General features: G+C 41.7%; 1 protein-coding gene across 4 annotated transcripts in view; it reads right to left on the bottom strand.

Moving 5' to 3' along the window:
* Positions 1-27901, bottom strand: part of PLEKHM3 (pleckstrin homology domain containing M3) — an 84336-nt gene that overhangs the window by 35098 nt on the left and 21337 nt on the right. For all 4 annotated transcript variants that reach the window (XM_048309559.1, XM_048309557.1, XM_048309558.1 and 1 more), the window contains 3 exons: positions 17971-18116; positions 11924-12117; positions 775-838 (listed from right to left, as the gene is read on the bottom strand). In XM_048309559.1, the coding sequence (XP_048165516.1) occupies positions 775-838; positions 11924-12117; positions 17971-18116 (404 nt within the window). The remainder of the gene's footprint in view (positions 1-774; positions 839-11923; positions 12118-17970; positions 18117-27901) is intronic.

The following is a 27901-nucleotide window of genomic DNA, read 5'->3' as shown; positions in this document are numbered from 1 at the left end:
GTATTAGTGTGAACACAGAGGTGCCCAGGTCAGCTAGCACATCTCATCTCATTTCTTCTTCCACTGTGCATCTGCAGCACATTCACCTTCGATTCCCTATCCTCTCTTTTCAGCTCTTTTTTCCAAATTCTTGGTTTTTAATCTGTTACATAATAAAATTCTGCTGTTCAGGTAAATGTACTGCAAGGTGCTTGCTTAGTTGAATCAGTATCAATGCAAAGACAAATTCTGCTGGCACATTACCTCTTCCATGGTCACATCTGTCATAGTAACACTGCACAGCTCAGCTTTGTGTAGCAGGCTTGCTGACATTTTGGGGGGCGGGGGTTAGGTTTTTTCCCCCTCTCTTGTGGCAATGCTCAGCAGACTTTGTAAATAATCATATTGCACTAGGGACTTTACAAACTTTAAAATTCCTGAATAACTACTCTTTCAAGCAAAGAAATAAATATTACTTGTCACCTGTAGGCTGAGACTTTATTGAGAATTTATCGAGCAGATGAAAAATTTTCACAGCAAAGTTCTTTGTGCAGACTATCGTTTTCTTTCAGTCTCCTTCCATCCCCATTTGAACACTGATGCTCTAGGCTTTCTCTCTCTCATCACTAACCGATGCCCCTGCTAACCCATTTTTATACTAAACTACAAACCACAGAGCCAATTTGGAAGTACAGCTATTTATGCTCTGAATAGCTAGAAGGGAAATGTACAATTAGCACTGAAGATGAGACAAGGCTTCATGTGTAACAGGTAGAATTAACTGAAGACACTTACCTGCTGAAGGTCTGCCAGAGAATAAAGATGGATTTGCTGAAGAAGATACTCTCTGGGAAAGATCCTGAAAAGACAAAAATGGAAGTGTGTTACACCTTTTTGACAGGGAAACTCCAAAGTTTCCTCTCCCCACCAAATAACAGAGGAACAGTGATAGAGAGAGAGAAACTGGAATTATATCACTCTCTAAGCACCAGCTGTTTTTACAGCTTTCTGCATGGGCCCAACAGTCCCACAATAGGAATGAATTCTGTGTCAGCGTCATTTTCCAATTGTCAGGTCATATACTGAGACATTAACAGCTGTTGAAAGCTCTTCCTGACCACAGATTATGTTTCTTTGAACAATTAATGTAGTAATAAGAACAAATAACTCAAACTACACATTAGAAGTATTTCTTGTGGTTTTGAGTACAAGATTCCTGGTCTGCTACAAAGCTGTAACACAGTTTCAGATGTGATTTACAGTTTTGTAACTGAAATAACTATATTGAGAAAAAGGTCATGCAGATACTGTTCTTCCAACACAGAGCAATATCAATTCCCCTTTGCATACAGAAATGTATGTATTGGTATAGACTCTAAACTGACTTACTTCAGAAAGCAGTATTTACCTTACATAAGCCAAGGTTTCAGGCAAGACCATTGCTTATGTACTGACAGACCTGATAAGTAAAGCTAAATTACAGGACACTGAACAGAGAAGAGATGCCCTAATTAGAGCGATTGGCAGTAAAATGCAAAACTGGGTTAATATAACATCACAGAGGAAAAAAGGACATTGGAAAGTTAAGTGGATATTAGCTAAAAAAGTTTAAGAAAACCTATGTATTTGCTATAAAGATGTCAGGAATAGAAAAAGTACATCTATCTTTGTGTGCACACACAGAGAAACAACAATCTGGCTGGCTTTATTTTCCATCCACACAGAACAAATACACCACCCCACTCAGGTATCCTGGGAAGTGGAGAGTCACATTACTCTTGCAAAAAAGAAACCAAGTACCTTAAGAAGTGAAATTATTTCCCACTACACGTTCTTTTTCAGAGTAGAAATTGTATATTCAGTTCCTATATCTCAATCACATAGTTTTAAGGCAGTACAGAAACAAGGCTCTTTATATTATTAAATGCATGAACAAAGGTCTGGCAAAGACTGGTTTGTAATGGTAGAGCTGAATGGCAGTGAACAGAAAGACCACTGCAAACGTTCAAAAACACCCCAAAGATAGCAAAAGGCCAGTATGAACTTACATGATCTTGATACGAGACTGTAGAGAAAGCACACAGTAGCTCAAACGAGATTTTAGGAGCTGCAACAACATAACCAGCTAAATCACAGATCGATAGAACAAGACTACCAAATGCAATCTTGCCACAGAATACTGAATCTAAGAAATAATGAAAATACCTCCTGGTACTCCATTAGTTGTCTTAAAGAACAACCTTATATTGATAGTTTTCAAAGCTGTATGTACTGAAGGGACTAGGACTTCTCACTGCTGCTACAGTACAAAGTCTCATAATTCCTTTTGTACTTTTGAAAAAAAATTAAGATTTATTGGGGTGGGAGGAGAAGAATTTTGCAAGCAAGGCACTGACAACTGCACGACACCCATCTTATAGCACTCTTCTGGAGCTGGACTGTGCCATTGCTCCTTCTTACTCACCAAGCATATCCACCCTACCCACCCAATGCTCAGCTGCAATCTCACTAGGACACTGCCATTCTCCCTTTCAGCTCTGTAGGCTATACTATTGCTCCTTTTAGAGGGGTCTGTGTTTCAGTGGCTCTGCTGCATCACACTTTCATAATACATTTGGCACAATGTCAAAGACCACTGAAAAACAGTCAAAATCCAGACATCAGACAACATATGACAGTGGAATTGCTCATTTGCACATAGCAGACTCATTAAAAGCTAAGGAGTCAACTCTGAACAGTATTTTGAAGCATTAGTATTTTTTCAGCTCAGATAGAATTGCTTTCATTAAAATTTACCCATCATTCTCCCCTGATCACACAGGCAGGCACTAAACAGCTTTGTCAAGAATTGTATCATTTGCTGATGCCCTTACAGCACTGCTAAGGAAAACAATTAGCTAATGAAAGATTTCCTTTTTCAGGAAATAGCCTGAATAGTCCATAATGCAAAAACTGTCAACAGCTAGTATTGATGACTAACATCACATTCCCCTGCCTTCAAGGATGGCCTTTTATTTCCCTGTTTCCTGCAAGTTCTAACTCCTAGTAAAAAGTGTGCAGATGAAAAGCAAACTCATGATCAACCAAATTCCTTTGTTAGGCGAGTCTCAGCCAGCACAGGCCCCGGTAACAAATTTTATCCCTGTACCTGTCCCCTTCTTTAAAACATGCTAATTTGCAGCAATACCTCTGCAGAGCTGGTACCCAATACACCTCCTCCCTTCCAAATCTATTTTCAGGAAAAAAAAAAATAGGCATTGCCCTCCCAGTTTTACGTAATCACATACATATACACACATATACTCAGCACTCAAGTGAGGGGAGTGATTATTTCCATTGCTATAGAAACTGAGGCATAAAAAACCCCTCGGTAAGTAAGGCTGGTCCAGCTTCAGATTTGCAGTCCTGCTATTGACTTGAAAAACTGAAATTGGCTCTCTGTGGTAGGCCACAGAGAAACAGCCAAGCAGCCAAAGCTCACAAATGTAACAGCATTTACAAATGTCAGGAACCAACCGGACCAGTCCCTGCGTGATTCCCAACAACTGCAGAAGTGCAAAACACTCCTTCAACACTTGCCCACACCACCAAAGGTGGAAACCATACATCTCTGGCTCTGAAACCCTGAAATTGCCTAAAAGGAGGCAGCTCAGCCCCCACTCACATAAATGAAGTGCTTTCACTACACCTGCGGTGAGCTGAGCAACTGCTTCAAAAACAGGTCTTGCTGTGTTGCATGGCTGCAATTAAGTTCTCCTCCAGAAAATTTCTGTTAGTCCCATTTGGAAAGAAAACCCAAAGCACAACAGCTACCTGAATGTAACTGGTGAAGCACCTCCCAAAAATGCGTCTGTTCATTGCCAGTTTTTGTCAGCCTCTAGTGGATGGGGAACAAGAGTGTAACAGGCATCAAAAAACTAAACTCAAACACATTTAAAAAAAAAAATTCTTCACAAAATGCAAGCAAATCAGCTGGGGCAGGAAATCCATACAGAGCAAGTACTCCAGCAAGCAAGAAAATGTCCGATGGCCAGTTTCCAACAGTTTGCTTGCCTGCACAGGTTCTTTGAGCCTAATGAGGTCATGGCTTACATGAAGTTCTTTTCTGTAGGAGGCACACAGGACTAATTCAGAGCTTCTTGCTTCCCAACACAGACACTTCCTCTCACATAACTAGTAGGAAACTAGTGTCTATGCCATCTCTGTCCCTCTGTCATCTGCAACTGAAATTGTTCAAAGGAAACCAAAGTCAGTAGAGAACAGCAGGCGAGGTGGGGCTCACACCAATACCACACCATGGCATTAGCATCCAGACAAAGTATTACAAGGCATCAAGATCAACCTAAAATCACACTCATGTCCAAAAAATCTCACAGAGATCCAGAGCAGGCTAAGATAACTACACTTAGGAACACTTCACTAAAAAATATGTATTTAGTTTCTGCATGAGTTTGCACCAGGAGCTTTGAGCATGCCTGGATTAATATAAGGCCTTCATCAAAAAAGAGCAAAACATCAGCTTGAATTTTACTTTTCTCTTAATATAATAGTCCTTTATAAACACCAAATGGGAAATCTCTGATTAATCATTTTAAAGCAAAATAAAAGATGTCACTTTTCTAAATCTTTTGATTGATGTGCTACAACTAACTCGATTTTTTTTTTTAAGTTGGTCAATTAAAAGCATTTAATAAACAGTGGCCTTTCAGTCAAATCTTAACACAGAAAAGAAACTGGAGTGAACTAGACAGAGGTCAAACACAAGATGTTAAGACTCATCACAATAAAAACTCAAACCTCTGCAGCTTCAGAATGTGACCTGTGACCCTTGAGAGGCAAATATTATCAAGTGCACGTCCCACTAAAAGCACCTCCTAAGCTTTCACAGTTTGGAAACTGCCAGACCAGTTTCACCATTGATGAGTCACAGGACTGCTGTGCTGAAAACCTGGCTACCAGTCAGGGTTTAGCCTGCAATGAAGAAACCACGTTCAATGCTAACCAGCCTCTAGCTTTGCCACTTACTGTGAACAATGAAATCCAAAGTCCTATTGGTTAAAGGTCTCTAAATTGCTTTATTATTATGTCCTAGATATAAACACAATCAATGCAAGCAGAAAAGAAACACACCATCCAAGACTTTTGATCCAACTAAAAGAAAGAAGTGAGCATTCTCAGTTTTTCATTATTATTGTTTTCTGCTTGATACTTTGTAATCTGAATAAAATCAGGCAAGACAGAAATTTCATCTGTTCCTTCTTGGATGATCTTATCAGGTAAGTATTTGCACAAACAAAGGTTATCTTTTAGTGTCCTCCTGCAAACAGAACCACTGATAAGACTTTGCTTTTTGCATTTGGATAAAGTGTGTAATCATGGCGCTTTGTTAGCACTAAATAATTGCTCTGCATTTAAAGCCTGTTTATCACCAGAGTAGGTAATTTTTCTTCAATGGGTTAAACACCCTGACAGCTCTGCTAAAGCTACAACCAATTAATCTGCCTATGCCTGACACTACAACCAAAGTACAAACGTGATAAGTAGGGGGAACTCTTCTTTTTACAGTGCAATCAAAAGAAATCAAGTTAGCTGGCAGGTGGGCACAACCAAGTCTCCTTTACACCAAAAAGCCTCCTAAAACCTAGTATGTGAGGGGGGAGGGGAGAGGAAGCTGGCACCACGATTTCATGTGCTAGCCAGGAGTGTCTCGTCTGACCAGGCTGAGAAGTGTATGACTGAGCTGTGACTCACAGGGGACGCAGATGCCCCAGTCCAGCACAGCGCTGCATTCAGCCTCCTCTCCACCCCTCCGCAGGAAGCTGCTACACCCACAGCTGGCACAGCACCAGGGTACCAAGTCCACTTTCTCCTCCAGCCCAGTTCATACCCTGGCACTGCAACTTACACCTTTGGAGCTACTGCACCACACTACAAACTAAAGCAGCTGAAGGCCAACACATGCTGATTATCGCTGTTCCCGTGGTTATTTGGCCCTGAACAAGGGGCAAGAGCCCTCTTTGGTCCTGTCCCTGCAGCCATGAACCAGCACCAGCTGCAGCCACGTGTGGAGCAGATGGGCAGGGCCTGCGTGCACTCTGATCTCACTGAGCAGCTCCAATTTTTCAGAGTTACTATTGGGTTCTAAAAGTACAGAGGGCTACCAGTCAACTGCTAGTTATCCCAAATACACGTGGCAAGGTAAATAACATCTCTTGCTGGATTTTCTCTTGCAATTCATTTGATATGGACATTGTCAATTTAAGGTAGAGAACAGCATCAGAGGTGAGGGGGAAAGGTAGGATTTTTTTCCAGTGTTGCTTATTCTCATAGTTTTGTTCAGGCTTTTGATTTTGTATTTCCTTGGAAATCTTAGCTCCTGGAAGTCTGCTGGGAGAGAAGAATCCAAACTTTCCAGCCAACAAAAGTTATTCAGAAAAGTAGGGCCTTGGGAAATGTAGTGATTTTTAAAGTCAAAAGGTAAAAATAAATTAACGAATTTAAACCAAACCAAAACACTACATATTCATTTAATTCTTGTGGGATTATACCCAATTAATTTTTTTTCTAATTCTATGGTTTTATGCAAAAAAGCATTTGTGAATCATTTCACATTTGTGAGGTATGAACACGTCTGGTTATGTTCTGGGAACAGTCACTCCCACATATCTTCAGCCCACACTAAGTGCTAGATTTATTACCCAGCGTGTCCAGGTAAGGTATTATTTCATGTTGTTATGAAATTCCCCACGAGCATCCCTATGTTAAAACAGTTACTCTTATCATCCATCAGCAATCCTGAACCAGTTTATAAACTTCCTACTAAAATGCAGTACACCCGCTCTCTCTTCTGTGGTTCCTTGAGCAAGGTCACAGTAACATTGTGAAAGACAAGAATTACTACAGATCTAACTCATTAATCAAGTACCACTGCTACTAAAAGTAGAATGAGAACTAGAGACACAGTTTCATTTTGAAATCAAAATAGTTTAGATCCCCCAATTAACTTGAAATTAAGAACAAGAATAAGGAAATGGTCTTTGCTTTTGTCAGGCACTCTTGAACCCTTGCACTTTGCTGCTGAAGTTCTGATATAAAAACACAGGGATAAAAATGGCACAAGTCATATTTAACATGGTGTCCACATCTAACAGGAACTTGTTTTTAAATCATTATGTTTTCTTTAAAGCAAACTGGTCTGAAAAGGTGAATGAAAACTACCACTGTGAAAGAGATGTAATATGACTCATCTCTTGGACAAGGAGATACGTGTGTGACCCCTAGACTGGAAAACGCTAACGTGAACTGAAAGACCCACCTGTCCTCTGGAAGATTTATCGTGGAAAGTTCTGGCATGTTCCTCAGCTGGATGCTTACCATGGTAGAACACTAGCTTGTGTTTTTGACCTTCTCTCGACATGAACAGACAGCAGCGCTGCCTCCACCCTGGCTGCTCTGGCACACGTCTCATTGCTTCAGCTGTTTGTTAGCTCTAGTTGAAATGAAAGCTTAAATCCCACCTTAACACCATCCCCTCAGTTTTAGCCAAACACTTCTTAAGATGCTAATTTGCAAAGATCCTGCATGCAAGGTTACTTCTTCCAAAGGAGAGAAAAGCTGAAGCTAAGAGGTGGAGATAGTCTGTTTGTATGAGCTCCATCAACAGGCAACTTTATTGCAGCTAGTGCAATGAGTACAGGCACGCAGGATCTAAATAAAACAAATTGTTTGTGCGCACTTCTCTGCATTTACTTTCTCACATTTCCTCACTCTGGGTTGGTGTTTGTTCTTAACACTGGTTCCTCTCAGGATATGTAGATATTCTCTTTGAATGAGTTTCTGTCTCAACCTCTTTCCAAACACCCATGCAACAAATTTTCTTCTTCTGTTGGTCTTGCCATTATCTCAGAGCCCTGAAACCACACCCTCCTGTTTCTTCCGTGCTCAAACTTTCTTTCTGCAGTTTACTGCTTTCAGAATCTGTATCTTTGTTCTCCAGCTTTGGAATTTTTCACTCCCCAAATGGCCCAACCATTGCAAAGAAAATAGAGAGAACCGTCTGGAGATGACTTAATGACCTCCTGTTGTCCTCGGTTTGAAAGATGACATAGCCCCAGCTTCACATACATGAGGTATTTGGAGGTATAGTGATTGCATAAGATTAATCAGGATTCCCGCGATGTGTTTAGACAGGTTCCCCAATTGCCACACAAATATTTTTGAAGTAATTTACTCCTGTGTCAGAAGTGATATGTCTAAGGCCTCACTGTAGGAAGTGACAGGACTCTATTGTTCAGCATAACTGAATTTGGGCTTGTTTCACCTTGTGCTGACAGACCAGCAGGCTCAGCCAGGACCACATGTCTGCAGCACTGGAGGTGAACCTTTCAGCTCCTGCTGCCATACAGGGAGACCAAACTAGAGCCTGATAAGTGATGTATCCAGCACTGGAGTTTTGCTAGGGTAGAACTAATGTATTGCTGTTCTGGAGCTGATAGAAAAATGGTATCAGACAGAGATGAGTAACAAGAGGGAAATTTCTCCATATAGTTTCTCACCACCATTCAGATTTACTTACAGAACAAGGGCGCTGCAACAAGCACTAACGCATAAGGGAATGTGCTGCAAAACATTTACCTTGTGTCACTGCCATCTGTCTAAAGTATCTGGGCTAGCAGCACCTGAACTGGAAGTTTAGATGTACAGCTGAGAGAGCACAGAGCCCAGAGGGCTCCCCAGATGAAGCTCCAAGGTTGACCTGGGTTACCCCACCCTACAGTAGATATGCAGGCACCTGAAGACTACCCAAAAAAATCATACACAGTTCCTTCACCTTCAGAATCTTCAATCATGACAAGAACAAAGCACACCCAGAACAGAACTTGCATCATTCAGCACGGTGTCATAGAATACCCTCATTATTTAATGGACTCAGAGATTCTCACTGTTTGCTTCTCAGCCATCAATTTTATTGACTCCATCTTGGTTTGTCTGTGCCATTCATTCACCATCTGCAGGCAATGGAGGGATCTGTACAGCTCCACTTGTACTAATCCTGTGCTGGCTCTAGGTTTCAGTCCTGTATGCCTCTGCCTGAACAGCATCCACACGAGCAAGGCAACCAAAACAAGCAAGAACTTGTTCAGTAAAGAGATTTGAGGCAAATGATGTGTTGCAATACTGAGGTGACAGTTACAGCAAACTAGGCATAACAACATCCCTTGTAAAACAGGGAGCTCAGCAACAGGCTGGGAGTCTCATCTGGCTAATATCAGAGGAACACTGCTGATACATGCCAGTGGAGGGCCTTATTTGACCTCCCAGCCGAGTCCATGTTCCTTATTTTTTTCCGCCCTACAAATATAAAAGCTTAGAATCCAGTGGAGCAATAGGTGAGAATAAACCACTATAACTGACAAAGACCATTTTTATTGTGAGCCTTCTAGCTACTTTAAGGATTTCTTCTGTCTTCTCCCTTCTTCCTTCCTTTTTTTCTTCCTTTCTTTCTACTTAGTCACTTGCTTCTTCAAAGTTCACAATGCGATTGCAGTCCTGAGTTCCCTGCTAAATGCCAAGTTTCAAAGTTCTCAAAGTACCTATCTAGGCACACCAAACGTTATAAATAACATTTCCACATTTAAGCTAACTGGATCCTGAGCTAACCTGGTTTATAGCCATCTGGAATTCTTCAGAAAAAGTGACTATAAGCACTGTAAACAGTTTTGTCTTCACAGAGGACACCAAGAGTTTCCAGCTTCATTCTCATCTTCATTTTGCAATCTGGGTTGAAGAGCAAGGTATAGATTTAAAGTAGATGATAATGCAAATAGTATTAATAAAAGAAACCTCAGAGTGATCTGCTTTTCCCTAATAAGGCAGGCTCTATCAGTGTTCCAGAGGCAGCAAGGTGCCAATACAATTAATCAGTCTGTTTTTAGTTCTCTGTAGACAGCAATATTAACAGTTTGTTTCAGTCTGTTTATATGGGTCTGACAGGTCTTCAAGATGCTGTGTTCACTCTCTCATGATTAATGGTTATTCACATACTGAGGTGAAGACCAAGCAGAAAAAGAATGTTTTTAGAGCAGGACAGATAACTGGATTCTCTCTCCCAGTCTTTCAATTTTAATTAGGAAACAGTACTAAATTTAGGAATGCCATCTCACCATATTGTTTGAACTCCTCCCTTTCTTGCAACTCATCCCTGTGATGAGCCAAAGGAAAATTTAAATCACATATTTTCTTTGTTTACTTTTCAGCTGTGCTCTATAAAGTCATTACATTTATAGTGAACGTCTGCACACCAGGATACTAGATGAAGGCAGCAAAGCCCTCGGGAGCATTTTGAGCAAGGAATAAGCCCTTATGGGAAAAGAACTTTTCCTTCTTCTCATCTCTGCAAACTTCTTAGGGGACATCTGAGGGAATAACTGAGCATCAAAGTCACCTCAACAGAGACTTCACAAACCAAGAAGCAGCTGGACTCTGAGGTGTGTACTGTACATTCCTTCAGTGGCTTTTGCACTTGTAGCAAGTCCTGCTGAACTGGAGATGCCTCCCTAGTACAAAACCAAACCCTTCTTGGGCTGGGGTCCTTCTCTCCACCACACAGCTTTAACTGGAGACAGTGTGAAGAAATTCTTAGATAAGAAAAGGGAGCATTTGGAGCATTGTTTCCCAGTTACTCCTTCTGCCATTCTGGGTGTTTCATTTTGACACAGGGACATTTCCTCTCTCCTCTCTGCTCCAAGAAAAGAACATGCTCACATTCCTGTGCTAATTTTTGTCCATTCTCTGTTCTGTCTATTTCCTCAGCACTTGTCATCTCTCCATTTTGGAGGCAGATTTTGGGTTGCTCCTCCTTTGTCCTGGTTTCTTCATTAACTCTTAATTTCCTGAGATTGCTGCCTTATTTGAACCTCCTCCTCCTGGCTTTCCCTTTTTTTTCCTCTAGTCAATTGATTGCTATGGTTAGGCCTCCTTTGAACTCTCTTCTTTTACTGTCTCACCCAAGTCCATTCAGTTCCTTGCTTCCTTCTATTTTAATAAGAGAATTCGTTTCTTCAATATTAATCAGAAAGCATCATTTCCTTTCTGCTATTTCTTCTGAACAACCTTCAAAAATCTTATTTTCCTTTTAGTTTGACCAAAGAGGATGGCATAGAAAAACAGCTCTGCAAGAAAACACCATCCTCTAGAATAAAGAAGCAACCATCCTAATTTTTAAAATGCTGTAAGCCGCCCTAGCAAATAATAAGATTTGAGTAGTAACACACAAACACGTATTGCCAACTCACAGTGCGTCTGACGCAAGAACTCAGCAATGTTCTCCAAGGATACCTTGTTGTATCCTTCTCCTACTTGTTCTAGATGGCTCATCAAAGCAGTGACATAGGTTATGTACCAAACAGCAGACCAGCTCTGGCTGAGCAAGAGACCAGCATAAATCATATGTTGGCTCACGTGCCAGGGGACTACATCTGGCCTTTGCCTCTGGCTGAGGTCATATCACAGAGGAGGGCAGAAGTGCTGGAGAGGTGGTTGATTCTGCCCCTCTCATGCTTTGCCACACTGTGAGGTGTTTCAAAGGTCCCAGCAGTGATTATCTCACTGTGATGCCATGGCAGGGGGTATGAGGTAGCACATTTGACTGAAAATACACACAGCCAGAAAGCCTGAGGAGGAGTAAAAGATGCTCACCACAATGTGTGACCCCCCCAGGGCTTACAGCTGTCAAGAACAACTTCAGACGTTCAGACTCGATAAAATAATTTTCTTTGGCAGAAGATAACCCAGCTGCCCAGGGAAGTCAGCTACAAGCACATCATCTTTCTAAATGGGTAATGCCTTCAGAACCAGAGTGTGAGGAAAAACAAAACAGGCAGTAGGAGAAGCAACACAGCAGGCAAGCTCCATCCTTGTGCTGTAGGTTGGCTGTGGTTCTTACCTTCTCCGCAGATCTTCAGCCACTGCTGCTCTGCAGCTGAACAAGTAGGCTCGCAGAGATTTTAGCTGCTGTCTCAGGCGGACAACAGTTGCCAGAGGTTCAACATGCTTGTACAACATGGGATTTTCCTGCTGGATATCAATTAATGGCTCCTCATAAACATATTCCAGGAACTCTTTGGCTTGCTTTGATACCTAAAAAATAAAGCAGTTTAGTTAGACTTTTCTCCCAATTCTTTTTAAGCAGATCTCCTCCTCTGTGATTCTATGCATCTGAAAACTTAACTCTGTTACCAATTACAAATGGAGACAGTTGAGAGAGATCCAACTCTCTCTGCTTATAGACAAGTCAAACTTCATCAAGCCCTTCAAAGCTGCATGGCTACTTACTTACCCAAAGTACAATGATATCTGCAATCACATATGCTTTTGCTGCAGAGTAACATAGCTTACTAGATTTTTTTAAGTCTAAAATCTGAATAACCAGTTTCTTTCTGTTTGTTCACTGCTTTCTTTTTGGCAAAAAGCAAGTTGTTGTGCTTTTTAAAATACAGATAGATAAAATCAAATCTTATTGGTATTACTCCTAAAGTTCCACCTGCAAGAAGTTTTTCATTATAGTGCCCTGTTTTATCTCCACCTGCAAAAAGCTACTGTAATCTTGATAAATGAATGGGATTCTTGTTCCATTAGAAAAGATACTCCTGTTCCTTAAGTGAAAAGGCCAAATTCCCTCTCATTCCTGATTTCTTCATTTTATCACAGCTGGAAAAGAGAAGATGGGATTACATGAAATGAGCTGCAAATCACCTGAAACTGTGCTACAGAAATACCATTGGTTCCACGATTCAATTAGTCCTCCTGGATCTCTAAGTCAATGTTTACACTGAGACAAGGGAGGGATGAGTTAGGCTAACAAAAGTAGAAAGGGCACACACATACCACAGCCTCTTGAGATTTAGGAAGCTATTTCCCTTCTGGTGCTGTAGGTAAGAACAATACACATCCTTATAAATAGCACCACTTCCAAAACCAGCACGAGTAACTAGCTACTGACAGGGTAAGCTAGCCTCAGATGTAGCCTTTTCACAATAAATAATAAAAATCTAAGAGATAATGCCAAGGCCGGCCTTCCCACCAATAACTACACAGATAACAAGATGCGCAATTTTAAATACAGGAGACCGTAACTCCACAGGTTTCCTAGGCCCTGAAGCTGTATTAAATATCCCACCTATTTATATTAAACACCACACTATTTTATTTTTTTTTTTAATATCAGGCATGTATAAGGAACTGTGCCATCTGAGTGGAATCAGAGGTAACATAGCAACACAAGCACCTCATATTTTTGTAGAACAAAATTCTATGAACTCCAAACTTATCAAGTTTTTTAACACTAGCAATGTTGATATTTTATTATGCTTACTGAAGTGCATTAAGAAACTGCAGTTAAACAACCTGCTTTTACAATCATTAACCATCTGACTGCAATATCTCAGCAATCCCCTGACAACTTCCATATCTACAGTAATTATTAGTCCTCTTCCACCAATTAGCAAATTAAGGCATGTATTCCATGATTCCCTAGGAGGTGTGTGAATGCTTGGCACAGTGACCAGCTCCTCCCACCAGGAGGACCAGGTGCTCAGTGCTGTCTTTCTATCTCCTTGCTTTAAGCCTCTGTTGAAGTGATGGGCTCCTCATCCACCTGCCCTACTGTCTTGGGAACTGGAGGGTGGTTCATGTCCAAATACAACACTCACACCTGTGCACACCTGCACCCTGTGTTGGGCATCTCTCCTGAGGCATTAAGAGCACAGAGACAAAGAGATGCCACAATTGAGGTCCCCTGAGTGACTCTGCCATAGGTGTGCACTATGGTGACCAAGTATTACTGTGCAGCACTGGTGCTGCATGGTCTGAATGCAGCCTTTGAGGAGAGAGGAGCAAAGCACACCTTTCCCTCTCCTTGCCAATAAAATGCACCCATGGAGTGCTGATCGTAGGAAAAGTAGCTTTGCCCAGCATCACTGACTGACAGATAGGTGTCAGTCCACTCTGCATGGCTGACACGGGCACACGCATCTTTTAAAACATTAACTAACATTGCCAAACAGCAATGTTACGAGAGGTTGAAACACAGTCTTAAAATGGGAAGGGTCAGGCAGTCACAGTAATTCAGTATTTTAGTATACATCCTAGCATACCCACAGTCCCCCATCTTTACCTGGGCAGTAAAACAATCCTTTTAAATCAGTGAGGACGAGTGAGAAGATGCAAAGCGCAACAGGGTTTTAGCTTTAAATGTCATACAAGGATGGATGTTAACATTTCCAGACCTTTCCTTTCTAGAGCCTGCAAACTTATAGTTCAAAATTCAATTTACCAGAAGTCAGCTTCTCTTGAAACCTTCTGGCATAGGGAATTCATTTCCTACTGTGCCTGTCTGGCATTTTGTGCAGGGTGAAAGCCACCTGAACCAAATGGCAATACTTAGTGGGCTTTGTGTGCAAACAGGGAAAACACTTGGCCTAAGCAAAAGGCAGAAAGGGTGTTCACAAGACTGCCTCTTTTCTTTTCCCTTCACACAAAGACATGAAAAACACAAATATGAAAACAGTAGGAGACACAGGCAAAAAAGTGAACCTGGGGACTGAGCTGCTGCTTTGGTTCTGACAGAAGAAATATGTCTAAATGCCAAGTCCTTTCAAAGAGCTTCTACTGCAGCCAAGAGGATTTCTCTTTTCCTACCCATGTGCTACTAGATGTTAAGTACATTTTTGTTTTTCAAGACCCTGGGTATGGGAAGAGACAGCTCTAGAGATGTTTATTGTTTCTGTTTTTCATGACCTGTTGTGATAAAAGCAGACAAGAACCTCTCAATTTCCAAACTTACTTAATTGATGTAAGAGCTTATTCTATAGCTGCTGCTCAAATGTTGAGCTCATGAAACATAAAAAGAGAAACATGCCCAGTTACACTATAAAAGCTCATGACCTACAGTACCTTTTGGTGCTTGCTTTGCCAGAAACAGATAGGACAGACCCCAGAAACTGTGGAGGTGAGGAATAGGCGGCTGTGGAAAGGAGCACAGGTTTGCAAACCCTTCATTCAATTTTGTTTCCAATTTGGTGGATCGACAGACACATTTCAGACTGTGTAAAACAAAGAAGCTTTTGAATCCTGGAGCCCTCTTACAGTTCTGACCATCAAATGTGGTATGTGCTTATTTCCTGCAGGACCTCTTTGGGGTGTGCAGCCAGAAGCAGCCAGGAGCGCAGCCAGGAGCATGTGCCCCTCTGCAGAAGCTCCACTTTAAGGTAGTGCTGTGCTACCTACAAGGGTTTATCTTCATTTTGGGATGCTGCTGCACAGCATTGCGTGGACACACTGGCCAGTTATGGGAGGGGAAATGCTGACAAATTAAGTGATTTTCCTTTAAAAGTAAGCCAAAAGAAAATTACTACCAAGACTATCTCAAGGAAGTGAGACAACATATCTGTCTTTGCCGAATCATAGAATCGTTTGAGTTGGAAGGGACCTTAAAGATCTTCTAATTCCAACCCCCCTGCCATAGGGAAGGGACACCTTCCACCAGAACAGGTTACTCAGAGCTCCATCCAACCTGGCCTTGAACTCTTCCATTGATGGGAGAGTCCACAGCCCCTCTGAGCAATCTGTTCAAGTGCCTCATCACTCTTAAAGCAAAGAATTTTTTCCTAGTACCTCATCTAATCCTACCCTACTTCAGGTTAAGGCCATTCTCCCTTGTCCTATCACTCCTTGCCCTTGTGAAAAGTCCCTCTCCAGAACTTTTGTAGCCCCCTTTAGGTACTGGAAGGTGCTATAAGGTCTCCCTGGAGCCTTCTTTCCTCCAGGCTAAACAACCCCAACCCTCTCGGCCTGTCTTCACAGCAGAGGTGCTCCAGCATTCTGAGCATCATTGTGACCTCCTTTAGCCTCACTCCAACAGGTCCACATCTTCCTTCTGCTGGGGACCAGCTCTGAAGGTGGACAACAGGGACCAGTTGCTGTCCAGCTCTGGAGCTGGACACAGTATTTCAGGTGGGGTCTTACAAAACCCAGTCCTTCTCCCCAGGGCTAGGTCTCAATCCATTCTCTGCCCAGCTTGTACTTGTGCTTGGGATTGCACATTTGATCAACACACTACAAAGGAAGCACGCAGTTTCATTACAACTGTTAAGTGCAGAAGCCAGCATTAAGTTGACTTTTAGACTTTGCAAAATAAATAAACAAACACAAAACCTTATCTCTAACTGGAGAAAGGAGATGGCAATGTGAAAATGTATTCAAATATATATATACACTTTATCTAAGAAAAGCAGTGCTTAGTTCCCAGGGAGATATAGCATGGACAGAAATAAAAGCACACTTATGCAGAACTGAAGAGAAAAGGGAAGCCCCCAAGAAAATGACTTGTGATTTTAATGCTATACATGTATGGGATGGAGTAGAGGAGATCCAACCAGTGATCTCAGTTCAGTTGTCACATTGCCACTGTGGTAGATAATGTCCTCTTCACCTTCCTTCCCTGCCTTAATTCCTGCTCTAATAGTTGAGGATGATGTGTTTTCCTACCTGAGGGGTTGTGTTCCTTTCTTAAATACACCTCTCTCAGGACTTTGGCACAAAGACTGGTAAAGCAGCTGCACAGAATTTGCTTGTGTTTCCAAGCCACCTCATACCTGTTCTGTCTACAAAAACTGGAAAATGAAATTTCTCACTATTACAGTGAGATGACAGTAGATGAGGTTTTCAATGAATGCTTAAGCTTTAACGTCCTGTTTCTTTTTGTGCCTCAGCTGCCAATACCACAGGAAACAGACTAGAGCATAGTTTTTATGCTGCAGGTTTAGAAAAAAACCCAGTTAGTTTTCTTGGCAGTATTACTGACAGCTTGATATGAGATCTTTGCCTTACCATCCATTAGCCCCATATCAGGTCCACCTATACTACCATGTGCTAGCAAGTTTAGTCCTTGCTAAAAGCATCCAGAGAAAGAACTTTTAAATATTGGGAGGGCTTTTTGTCTCCACGCATTGCAGCTTTGCAACTTTGAAGAATCTTACATTTCACAGCGCAAGACTATCATTTTCCTGATGGCAGGCTCTGGCCACCTTTTAATAATCTCCCCATCTGACAAATTTTCTTCAAGAGACCTGCTTTTCCTCTAATAGGGCATTTACTGGTTATTTTTTCCTTTTCAAATAGCACATAATAATAATATTCGCAGACACAAAACATCAAACAACCTCCCCTAACAGTGGCTGCTAGGTCTGAAGCTCTAACATGGTCTGGATTCCTTATGAGTTTGTTATTCTTCCAGCATATACTGCCTGAGATGGCAAAACAACACTGTTACTGTGTTTGCTGGTATAATGCTTTGAGGCATGTAATCAGTGCCCCTATCTAGCAACCAAGCACCACGGCAGCAGCAAATAGCAGATTACAAAACTTTTAGAAAAGCTCTTGTGTGGCAAGTGAACAACCATAGAATTTTCTCATTATGTTACTTTCTGTCTGGTTCAATCAAGTGCTACAGCAATGTCCTTCTAGTGTCCTGAAAATGTTCATGCCAAGAGACAGGACAGACTGGGCCTCACAAATACTGCATTTGGTAGGCCAGTTTCCTATGGGCATTTCCACAATTTAGCATCCATCACTAAGCAGTGCCAATCCTTAGTCCCTGGTGGTCATGAAACAGGTACTCCTCGAGGGCCCAATAACTGCAAGGATAGGGGCTAAAGGAGAGTTTGTTGTGTGCTACCTCTCCCTGTCTCTTGAACAGCCAGATAAGCAATGATGAAAAAGATGCCACCAAGAAGGAGCATGGCTGCTGCTGTGAAGGAACACCTTAGGCCTGGCCAAGGAAACTGTGATGAAAACATGTCTTGAGTGTGGCTCATTTTGACAAGAGGGACAAAGATGACAGTATTAGCAGTCAGTGCCTGCAACCTTTGAGCTGTTGTGTTTCTATCAGCAATTCAGTTCACTTGCTAGCAATCCAACCTGGAGGAAGATTACCTTGTATTTGGAAGTGTCCCAGTTATGAACCAGCCGTGCAGGGATAAGGAAGTTGTCATCCACATGGCAGCTGCTGCAATAGTACCATCCACTGTAGCCACACACCTTGGCTTTCCCATTGGACAAACCTATGGAGCGCTGACAGCCTAGAGAAAAGAGAGGGGGAAAAGTCTGGGTTTGTACATCACGCCAGAGATACACATTCAGGATGGAGTCAGAAAAGTATTCCTCCATCTGAGGACCTTTTAATATTTTATTTATTTTACCTAAGAGACATTTCTCATTCCATAAAAAATAGAAATAAATATCAGTATTCTTGGACTAGTGCTGAAAAAGCACATGATAACTTGGGCATCTGTGACAAAGAGTTCAGACAGCAGTCAAAAGATACTTAGCACTTCTCAAGAAACAAAGGCAGAAGACTTGCTTGTGAGACACTGAGCATTTAAAAGCCATGGCCATCTGAAAACCATGGCCTGAAGCTTAGACAGGCCACATTCTACAGTAGCTCTCTTCCAGAGAGCTCCCATTTGCCCCACAACAGAATGGGCCAACACTGCCCACCTGCAGGAGTGCAAGCCAGCTCCCGCTGACAGCCAGAAGGGATGCTGACTTGGCAGGTAAGACTCAGCCACAGAATTAGCACAGCCAAGGCAAACCACAGTCAGATCATGAATAATAACTGAGCAGCAGTCACACTGAGAATGAGTAGTTCTTGACTAGCAGTAGTGACACAGCTCAATTTCCAGCAGGGTTTTTTTTTCTTACGATTGCCATCACTCTGTGTCTTACAAGATCTGAGGTCTGCCTAATACTTTTTTCACAGCTAGATCCCCTGCCTCTTCCCATGCCTTCTTGTGTGGAGTCTCTGGGGTAAAACAACGTATTCAAAAGCTGCTGCTTTACTTGGAAAGAACTTATGTAAAGTTCTCCTTCACCTGATCACCTGTTTTCACAAAACAGATAAAAACTCAATGTACTTGACACTTCTTTCTTCCAATAGTGACTAAAATAAGCCAAAAGGTTAATATAATATTAGAGTGGATGGCTGAAGACAGACAGCACAGTCACATTAAACAATCTGCTCAGGAAGTGAGGCTAAAAATGTTTGGGTAAGACACATCAAGATGTCTGCGGTTGTTAACAACACCTCTAGACACAGCACACATGATGGTATTTCTGCTTTTCCTTCAAATGCCAGTGTCCCCATATGACATTTATAGTTTCAGCCACAACACCAGAGCTCCACTCTGGCATGTGCTGTATGCTCAGATGGTCTCTGCTGCAGCTGGTTAGAAATGCTGAGTAGCAGAATCCTTGTACATCACTTTTGCAGTAAAAGCATTGGTTAAACAGAGATTTTTCAAGCAGAAGTCAAATGACCGATTGCTTTTGCCAATATAACTAATTTCATTTAGAGTAATTATGTGACTTCTCCAGCTGAAGGCATCTTTTCCCCCCAGTAGAAGTTACACTGATTCGAGGAAAGATTGCAGGTCAGCTACTCTAGGCATAAACTGAGCTCCTCCTCCTCCACATCAACTGATGTCACCATGACCCCCTCTGCTCTAAAAATCATTAGAAAACCTAACCAACACAGTTAGCTCACTTCTTCCTCTTCCACACTCCAGAGCCAGTTGGCCACTGATTCTCTGCAATACACACCACCAAATGAATCAGTATGGGATATGTCCTGTTTCCATCTCTCTCTTCCCCCACCCATTTTTTTTTTTTTAAGAAAGGACATGCAGTTTCTTACAAAAAGCAAATATGTAAACAGGTCAGTTGATAAAAGAAATAATTATGTTCATGTCTCCTCCTTTACCCTTCATAAGACCAAAGCATAAGTATTAACACATATCTCTAGTATAACTTAATATACATAATGAAAAAATGCAATCTCACCTAATAATCAAACAGAAACCCCAAATATTATGACAGTAAACTATTATAATTGTAGAAATAATTTTGTATGGTAAATATTAGCAGTGTTTTTTGCAAACCAGTACATTTGAGGCAGAAAAAAATCAGGCATCCTTTTTATAAGGGTAAAATAAATTCAAGTAATTCAGCAGTATGTTACAAAAAAAATTACCTATGACTGTGGCTTGGGATCAGAACTTGGAAACCAAAAACTTCATCTTTCCCTCATGGCAAAGCATGCATTCTCCTATCTTTTCTCTCATGTTCTTTTCTTAATAAAAGCAGTTTTCTCAGTGGTCACTTGAGGGTATCCATGGAGCAGTCCTGCTCCCCTGTGCTGTTATGGATGGAATCAGCTGGCACACCTGGTAGTAAGCCTCATATTAGTGCTATGTAGTGCATACAGATTTTTTTTTCCCCCCATCTTTTTACATGCATTCATACAGAAAGGTGAAGGTTTAGAGCAATTGATGAGACACGAAATACCAGTCCTGTCTGTCTGACATGACATTCACCTGACTAGCAGCCCTGTAAGATGCTTGCAGAAGGTACTCACATTGTTTCTAGGGAGCCCATGATTTTTATAGCACAACAGAGGTAGATCTTTCCCCTCTGTAACAGAAATAGAGAAGTATGCCCACTCCTCTCCTCATGGAGGAAGATGAAGAAATCTAAGAAGGAGGGCATTCCCCTTTCCCAAACCAAATGGGAACAAGACCTCAGAAAGCATGTTTGTGCTAGCCATACCTCAGCACAGCACGTTCTTCTGTGCCAGCCTTGCTAGAAGAAGTGGAAGGTCTGTACCATTCTCCTTACTAGCTGCCTCTGAATTTCCCGTCATTGAAAAACACTGAAGCATCTGTCTGTACACAGCTCCAACTTGAGCCTTCATTACATACAGCCATTAACTCTCCTTGGATGAAACAGACTACCAAATGTCATATATTTTCTAGCTCAGTGTGTTTGGACCAGTTGACAAAGTACTAGTGGTAAAGCTGTGTCTGAATGCAAATAGTCTCTCAACTCTATGTCATTGAAACTTATAAACATTCCCTACTAGCCAAAACTTACTTGTCTGGGGATGAGGATGGGACAGGACACACTGATTTCACCTAACTAGCACCGTACATCCCCTACCACTCCACTGGCTGCTACTTTGTCATAATGCCCTAACTCCTCTCTGTTAGCTTATTCTTGCCTTCAGTCTAAAGTCCAATTAGAACTGCCAAAATTTTAAATTAAAACCACTCACCACTTTAAGGCCTAATTTCTTGCAGCCTCCTAGAGCCAGAAACTCATTCCAGTCCATGGAGAGAGTTTTCTCCAGAGAGGAGTGACAAAGCACAGAAATGCTGGGGGCTTCCCTCCTCTTCCCTATGTCGAGCCCATAAGACCTGAAGCTCTCTGGGGTGAGGAGAGTCTCAGCAAGCAATCTTGGATGGCCTTCATCTTCAGGAAGGGTGGTTCTATGAAGAGGAGGAAGTGGAAGAAATTCCTACCCAAGCAGGATGCATTGCTTCCTCCCTTGTTACAACCCTTTCCTGAGCCCATATTTGTTTCCTTGTTCCTCTTTAGACCTAGTATTTTTCATTCCTCTTCATATCCTCAAGAAAACGTGTTCTGCAAAGCTACATACCAGTTGTGTAGTTGGCATTTGTTAGATGATAATGTGGCGCTGGCATCCACCTTACATTTTCCCCTACTTTACAAGCTTTGCTGTTTGAAAATCACCATCTTTTCCATTCCTCTCTGTTGTGATTCATAATGATGGCTATTTCTACAACCCTTTCAAATCAAGTTATCAAAGCACTGATTTTCTTTGATGTTATGCAGTTCAAAGCGATGTAGTGTGACAAACATATTTCCGAGGCATAGACCACTTATGCTACTTTGTTTTTTTAAGACGGAAAAAAATAGATCAAGAATGAGAGAGAAAAAAGAGGAAGAAGGAATAGCCATTGGCTTAATGGCCTTGGAAATCCTGCACCTGGGCATTCAGGTACATAAACTTGCCATGATGTTTATAAGAAGCAAAGCTAGGACTGATTCCTGGCTTTAAAGTCTGGAGCACCTCTCCCAGCAGGACAATCAGATGTAGCTGACCACCTCAGAGATCGATTAACACAATTCAAAAAATAGCTTAGGGTTTGGGAAGGGACCATGTTTGCAGAGAAAACACTTATTTGCCTGTATAACTAGAGAAAGCACCTTCCACAGGATGGGAGAAAAAAGCAGCACAGCTTTCACCAAACCTCTCTCACCTATTCCTAATGCTCACACAGAATATTATCTATGTAACATCTGTACAAAGGTCTGGCAAACCCAGAGCCTAATGAAAAGAGAATACCACAGTATTTGCTAGCACCTAAAATCATCCCTCCCTAAAGAATGTTACAGAGCAAGCTACAGAGGGAAGAAGCACAGCTGTAAGGTATACTGTTAGCAAAGAGGGAAGGAATCATCCCAAACCTTTCATCACGGAAAATACAACAAAAACAGCCTTGGAATCAAGGAAAGAAAATAGGGGTTAGAAAAATAGCAGCAAGAAAGTGCTGTTGGGCACAGATGAATCTCTCTCAACAACATGTCTGTGAGCAAAGCAGGAGTATCAACATCAAGAGGTTCATGTCCAAATGCAAAGACTTCAGGAAGAAAGTAGTACAGAAGGTGAGGTTAAAAAGTTGTAACAAAACTCCCTCCTTGACTTAAGGTGGTGGTCTAGTATGGAGGAGGAATCCAAGACATCTGAACACAATTCCTCTTCTGTGAAGCACAGAAAACACCACTTTCAGGTTGCTGCATACTCTTGTGGTCAAGGAAGACATACACAACTATCCTTTTTATCCAGATACCTTTCTCTTTAATCTCCAGCAAGAAAAGACTGGAGTAGCTCCACAGTGAAACAGAGAAAGTAGAAGACCAAATTAGAATCAAGTACACAACTGTTTTCCTTATTCAGTAAGCTTCTTTGCTCAGTATCAGGAAAAAGCAAGTCCCTTGTGACTGTGTGCCATAGTTAAATTTGTGACAGGTTAGCTTAGAAGCTAATTCATTTAGAAACAACATACAATACAAAGAAAATGCTTCACAGACTTCAAAAGGCTTTCAGTTTGATAAAGGCATAAAGCAGAAGGAGCACAGCAACAAATTTTCAGTGTTAGATCAGCCATACAACATTGCTCTATCACCTCAGCACAAACAGAAATAAGGTGAGAATTACTTCAGTTGCTTACCTTTATTCCTGCGCACCTATTCCAATTCACTCCACCATGGGAAAACTCAAACTCACAAGGAAGACACACCAACAATCCAGCTTAGTTCTCTCTTATGCCTACCCAGGTTTGACTTTGCATTACACTTTGTCCTTTTCCCCACCACTACTTTCCAGAGCAATTTTATTTCAAGTAAGTAATTAAAAACTTATAAACCTCCAAGCAAAGTCTGACACTACTCACCTTGCCTACATTTTTTGTGAGCTTCTTATGAACTTTAAAAAAAGACAATAAAACCGTAACAGATTAAAGTAAAAGAAATTTCTGTGCTGCAACCATGTGGGTTTGACCCGATCAAGTTATAATTACCTAAGCAACATATAAAACCCATATCATGTCAGCAGTGTACAGATTCCACTTTAATTATAAACTAGATCAGCTTCTCCAGAAATAAGGAAGGGTTCACACATCCCCAGTTGACTCCAAAGGGTGGCCCAACTGTTCCAAGTCAATGGAAAACTCGATTATCAGCTATAGGTCAGGGCTAAGTGCTAAAACAAAAGATTTTCCGTCTTCCTTAGCACCATTTGAAGGTACAATGCATAGGCCTGTCCTTCCTGTCTTACACATTCCAGCTCAGCTGACTTAGCCTACCAGTGTAGGCTTGATGGCTCTGAGCTGGGGAGACTGGACACTCCAGACAGTGACCTACCCCTCCCTACTGGAGATGTCTCACAGGTACCCAGCTTCAGAACAGCTCTTCAAGGCACATGAGATGAATTCTTCTGTAGGCACTCAGGCTTTCTTCCAATCAGCAAAGATTGGACTGTTGTAGCCATCCAATATTTAGATGGCTGGGGGTAGGTGAAGTGAGTAACACCCTTTACATCAGTCATGCTGAATGCACAGAGCGGTGACTTTCTCTAAGAATATGAACAATCAAGAAAAAAATCCCCATGTTGGAAACAAGTCAGGTGATAGCATATACATATGGGTGCATACACAACATTCTGCATGCCTGTATTGTACATGTCCTTTGTAGAAAGACAGCATACAGGCATGCTGCAGCTTACACAGCCAAATTCTGCCTTCCCAGTAAAACTAATAGTAGTTAAGCCTGCAAATATAACACCAAAACTTAAAGGTCAAAGTGTAAGCTTGAATTTCACATGTAACAGTCAAGAATAACATTTCATCAATAAATGAGAACCAAAAATCCTAGTTGTGTCAAATGACAAGCAACAAAACTATACATTTGGAAACTAGTTTTTTTATGTGCTTGGATTTCCCCATTTGAGTTTCATCAGAAGATAGGTTCTTTTACCTTTAGTGTCAAATTCTAAGAGGTGGCAAAGCTATATTACTCCCAGAGAACATGCTCTGAGGAAATTCCAAACAACTTTGAAGACATGCTTTACACATAAGCGATTGTTTGCGACCCTTTTAACACATGGCCAGTTTGCATTCTCCTATTGCATATTCTCAAATCCTTTCCCTGCGTTCCCAGGACAACAGTGCTGAGGAATAACACCATACACCTCAAACTAATCTGGTATTCTTTTCCCCCATGCCCTTAGAGGATTATTCTCTGCAGTATCTGGTGCTTTGCTGAGACTCTCAAGTGCTGCCCAACGGAAGGAAATGGGATCTACCATGGAATGACTTATTGGTAGATTCAGTAATTCACCAGCTCTTTAGTCAGGAATGGGAAATGAACACACTCCCTGGGCCGGCTCTTGAAGTCTGCCTGCCAGCTGGAAGTAAGGAGATAATGTAAGCAAAATTAATAATGGCATTCCCATTTGTACAGAGGAGTACATTCATGCTTGGTTCTACATACTGAGAAGGTAGACCAGAGAACAGAGCAAAGAGCAGGCCAGTCATTTGTGTGATTAGAACAAACACTGCTGCCAGCACCCTCAGCCAGGTCATTTAGCGAAACGAGTCTCTACTTAACCCAGTTTTCATTTCTGTTCTGCAGTTAGTTTGAAGACCACTTACCCCTGCACTGCTCCCTCAATGACTTACACTGCAGGCCACCTGGTTCACCAAGTTTCATTTATTTGATACAGCATTAACATACCTAGAAATAACCAGCTCTGTTTCTGTTTGAACATACAGCTGGGTTTGTATCTCCTTTTAACACAAGGAACAACTGTGCAGTAAGCGTGGTTACATATTTTTGCCAATGCTATTTGGCCGAATTTCTTCTTCGTCACACATCACTACCACTGCACTGCCCTGGGCATATGAATGATCCCATTTTACACAGCACAGGTATCAGAGACTATAGATGTTGCAGAAGAACAAGAAGACTGAGAACCTAAACCCTTCCTACCAGGTGGCCTCTGGTTTGTTCTGTAATTTCTTTTACATTGCCCGACGCGATCCAAGAGCTTTGCAATAATACACTGCTTTGGCATGTGACAGAAGAGGGAGAGCCTTGCCAACACACACACAAATGCCCTAGTTTTGCAGCAGTGGACCCAAAAGCAGCCATTTTCCTTCAAGGCTGCACATCTGCAAGGACACTCTGATGCCAAGCAAATGCACAGTGCACATCACAGGATTTTTTCCAGAGCAGCATTAGGACGGGCTCCTGTGATGCTGGCTTCTGTAACGCCTCTGAGATTCACACATCTTTGCTACCTCTCTTCCTCTGTCAAATTTTGTTAGAACAGTCAAGTAGATCCAAACTTTATGGGGCAAGAGTAAAATGTAGCAAACAGCATTGGAACATTAGTTTCCTAAGAAAACAAAGCTTAATTAACAGTCATGGCCCAAACCAACTTAGGAACCTTGTATAAACTGCAGCTGCAGGAAAGTATTGTGCAAATGCCTGTGGCTTTCTGGGAAGGCAAGGCCTTTAGTAGCAAAAGCTGGCTTGACTGATTTAAAAGATGCGAGCCCAGCAAATAACGCTGTCCCTTGCACACAATTCATGAAGAAGCTCTTGGTTCACCAGAGAACTGTGGGGGTGGTGTATAAATGTTGGAGTTTTCAAGTTGGAAAAATATTTCCTTTTGTCCAGATGTAGCTTTTATCCATCTCAACAAAGGTGAGACTTGGACATTTAGACTCCCTGGTTTGGGCATTCTTTTCTTTGAACTCTATGCCAAAAGATCCCTCAAGAATAGTTTTGTACAATAAATGAACCAAAAAAATCCCCAGGCAACCAACAGCTCTTTGGGGGCAGTGGAACTCATATCTAGGACCCACAAGCCAGGAAGAAACAAGGCATAGCCAAGAACAAACAGCCTATGCTTACAGTAGAGATGTGTTCACATCCAGCAGAACCGGGCTCACAACAGTACAATAAATTAGTACAAGAACCTACTGAAAACCTGCAGAGTTGTTGATGGGGCAGATTTGAGCAAGGGGTCACCTACCCCCATACAGGCAGCAAATGCTCCCTTCGAGCCTGCCAGGAGGAATATGTAGATTCATCAGCCAAGACAGTTGTATCAGCAGTTCCTCTTGCAGGACTGAGACAAAGAAGTCACTTAAACACCAGTCGATTGCGAAGTGCACATCAGGGCACAGAATAGGCACTGAACTGATCAAGCACTTATCTAAACTGCACTTCCAGGCAGCAGCAGGCCAACTCCAAACCGAATCCCATGAAGGAGAAAATCTCACTCTGTGAAGGTGCCAGCCAAATCCCAGGAGGTTCGTGAAGGACCCAACTTCTACCAAAGATGACAGTTTTCACTGTCACTTCCTCTAGTCAAGCCATCCTAAAACTGCACTGAAGAACTTGCCTTATCAGTGAAGATTAAATGGCCTCTGTGATCATAACTGATCACTGATAAACAGGTTTAATCAACTCAAGCATGTTCCGATCTTTTTCTGAAACAAGCTGTCATATGGCAAAGCACTGGGGCCCAGCAACCTTGTGTTTTGAAGCATGTAGGGCCACTGCAAATAAAGTGTTCGCTGCTACACAAATTCCAGTTGCCCTTGTTTGGAAACACTCCCCCCACTCCTCCCAAGAAGTCAGTGACCTTTTTTAAACGTGGTGTATTTTCCAAATACTAACTTAGACCATGGTTTTTTCTGCTCAGCTGGTTTGGAAATACCACTGCTAGCAGTGGAAGTTCTACTTTTAAATGAATAGAAACAGGGCATGAAAGTCACATACAAGACTAGAAGACCAAAGCCTTACATGAAGATACTTAAACAATAAAACCTTTACAGTACAAAACATTCCTAGGGGATTTTACAGTCTCAAATACAGGGAAGGTAAAAAGCTGCTAAAGCCTTGGAAGAAAGACATCAATTGAAATGAAACCAAGCACAAAACAAATACAGCACTTAGAAAAAGCACAATCCTAAAAGCCCTGGACAGGTGAGAACAATGGTTATTTGGGACTAAAAGGCGACAAGAGTGCTGAAAACCTTCCAAAGGACCTTAGGGCATTTTATTATTGTGCTGCATTTTCTAGGGTTTATCCTCTAGCATTTTTAATTCAGGGACATGCTACAAGTAAGTGTTGGGTGCAATGACAGGTCACTAAGCATTTGCTAAATTCAAGGATGCTTCTCAACTATCTGTATTTGAGAAGATTCAACTATAAGGTTTTTTGAGAATTCAAACAAAGTTGACATTACACCTGACTATTTTGTTTTGTTTTTAAATCACATTTGCCAGCTTGCAAGCTATTAGGAAACACCTTCTTTTCACTGAGGGGGGGGAAAAAAAGCATTTTACTTTTACTGCAGTAGGGACCGATTCCAGACCAACAGGCCAAGCTAGAGCAGAGGTTGCATGAGCTGGGCATGTTGCACTGGGCTGT

This window comes from Corvus hawaiiensis, chromosome 7, assembly GCF_020740725.1.
Source record: "Corvus hawaiiensis isolate bCorHaw1 chromosome 7, bCorHaw1.pri.cur, whole genome shotgun sequence".
Lineage (NCBI taxonomy): Eukaryota > Metazoa > Chordata > Aves > Passeriformes > Corvidae > Corvus > Corvus hawaiiensis.
The sequence above is the reverse complement of the archived record's forward strand: the minus strand, read 5'-3'. Positions and strand labels throughout refer to the sequence as shown.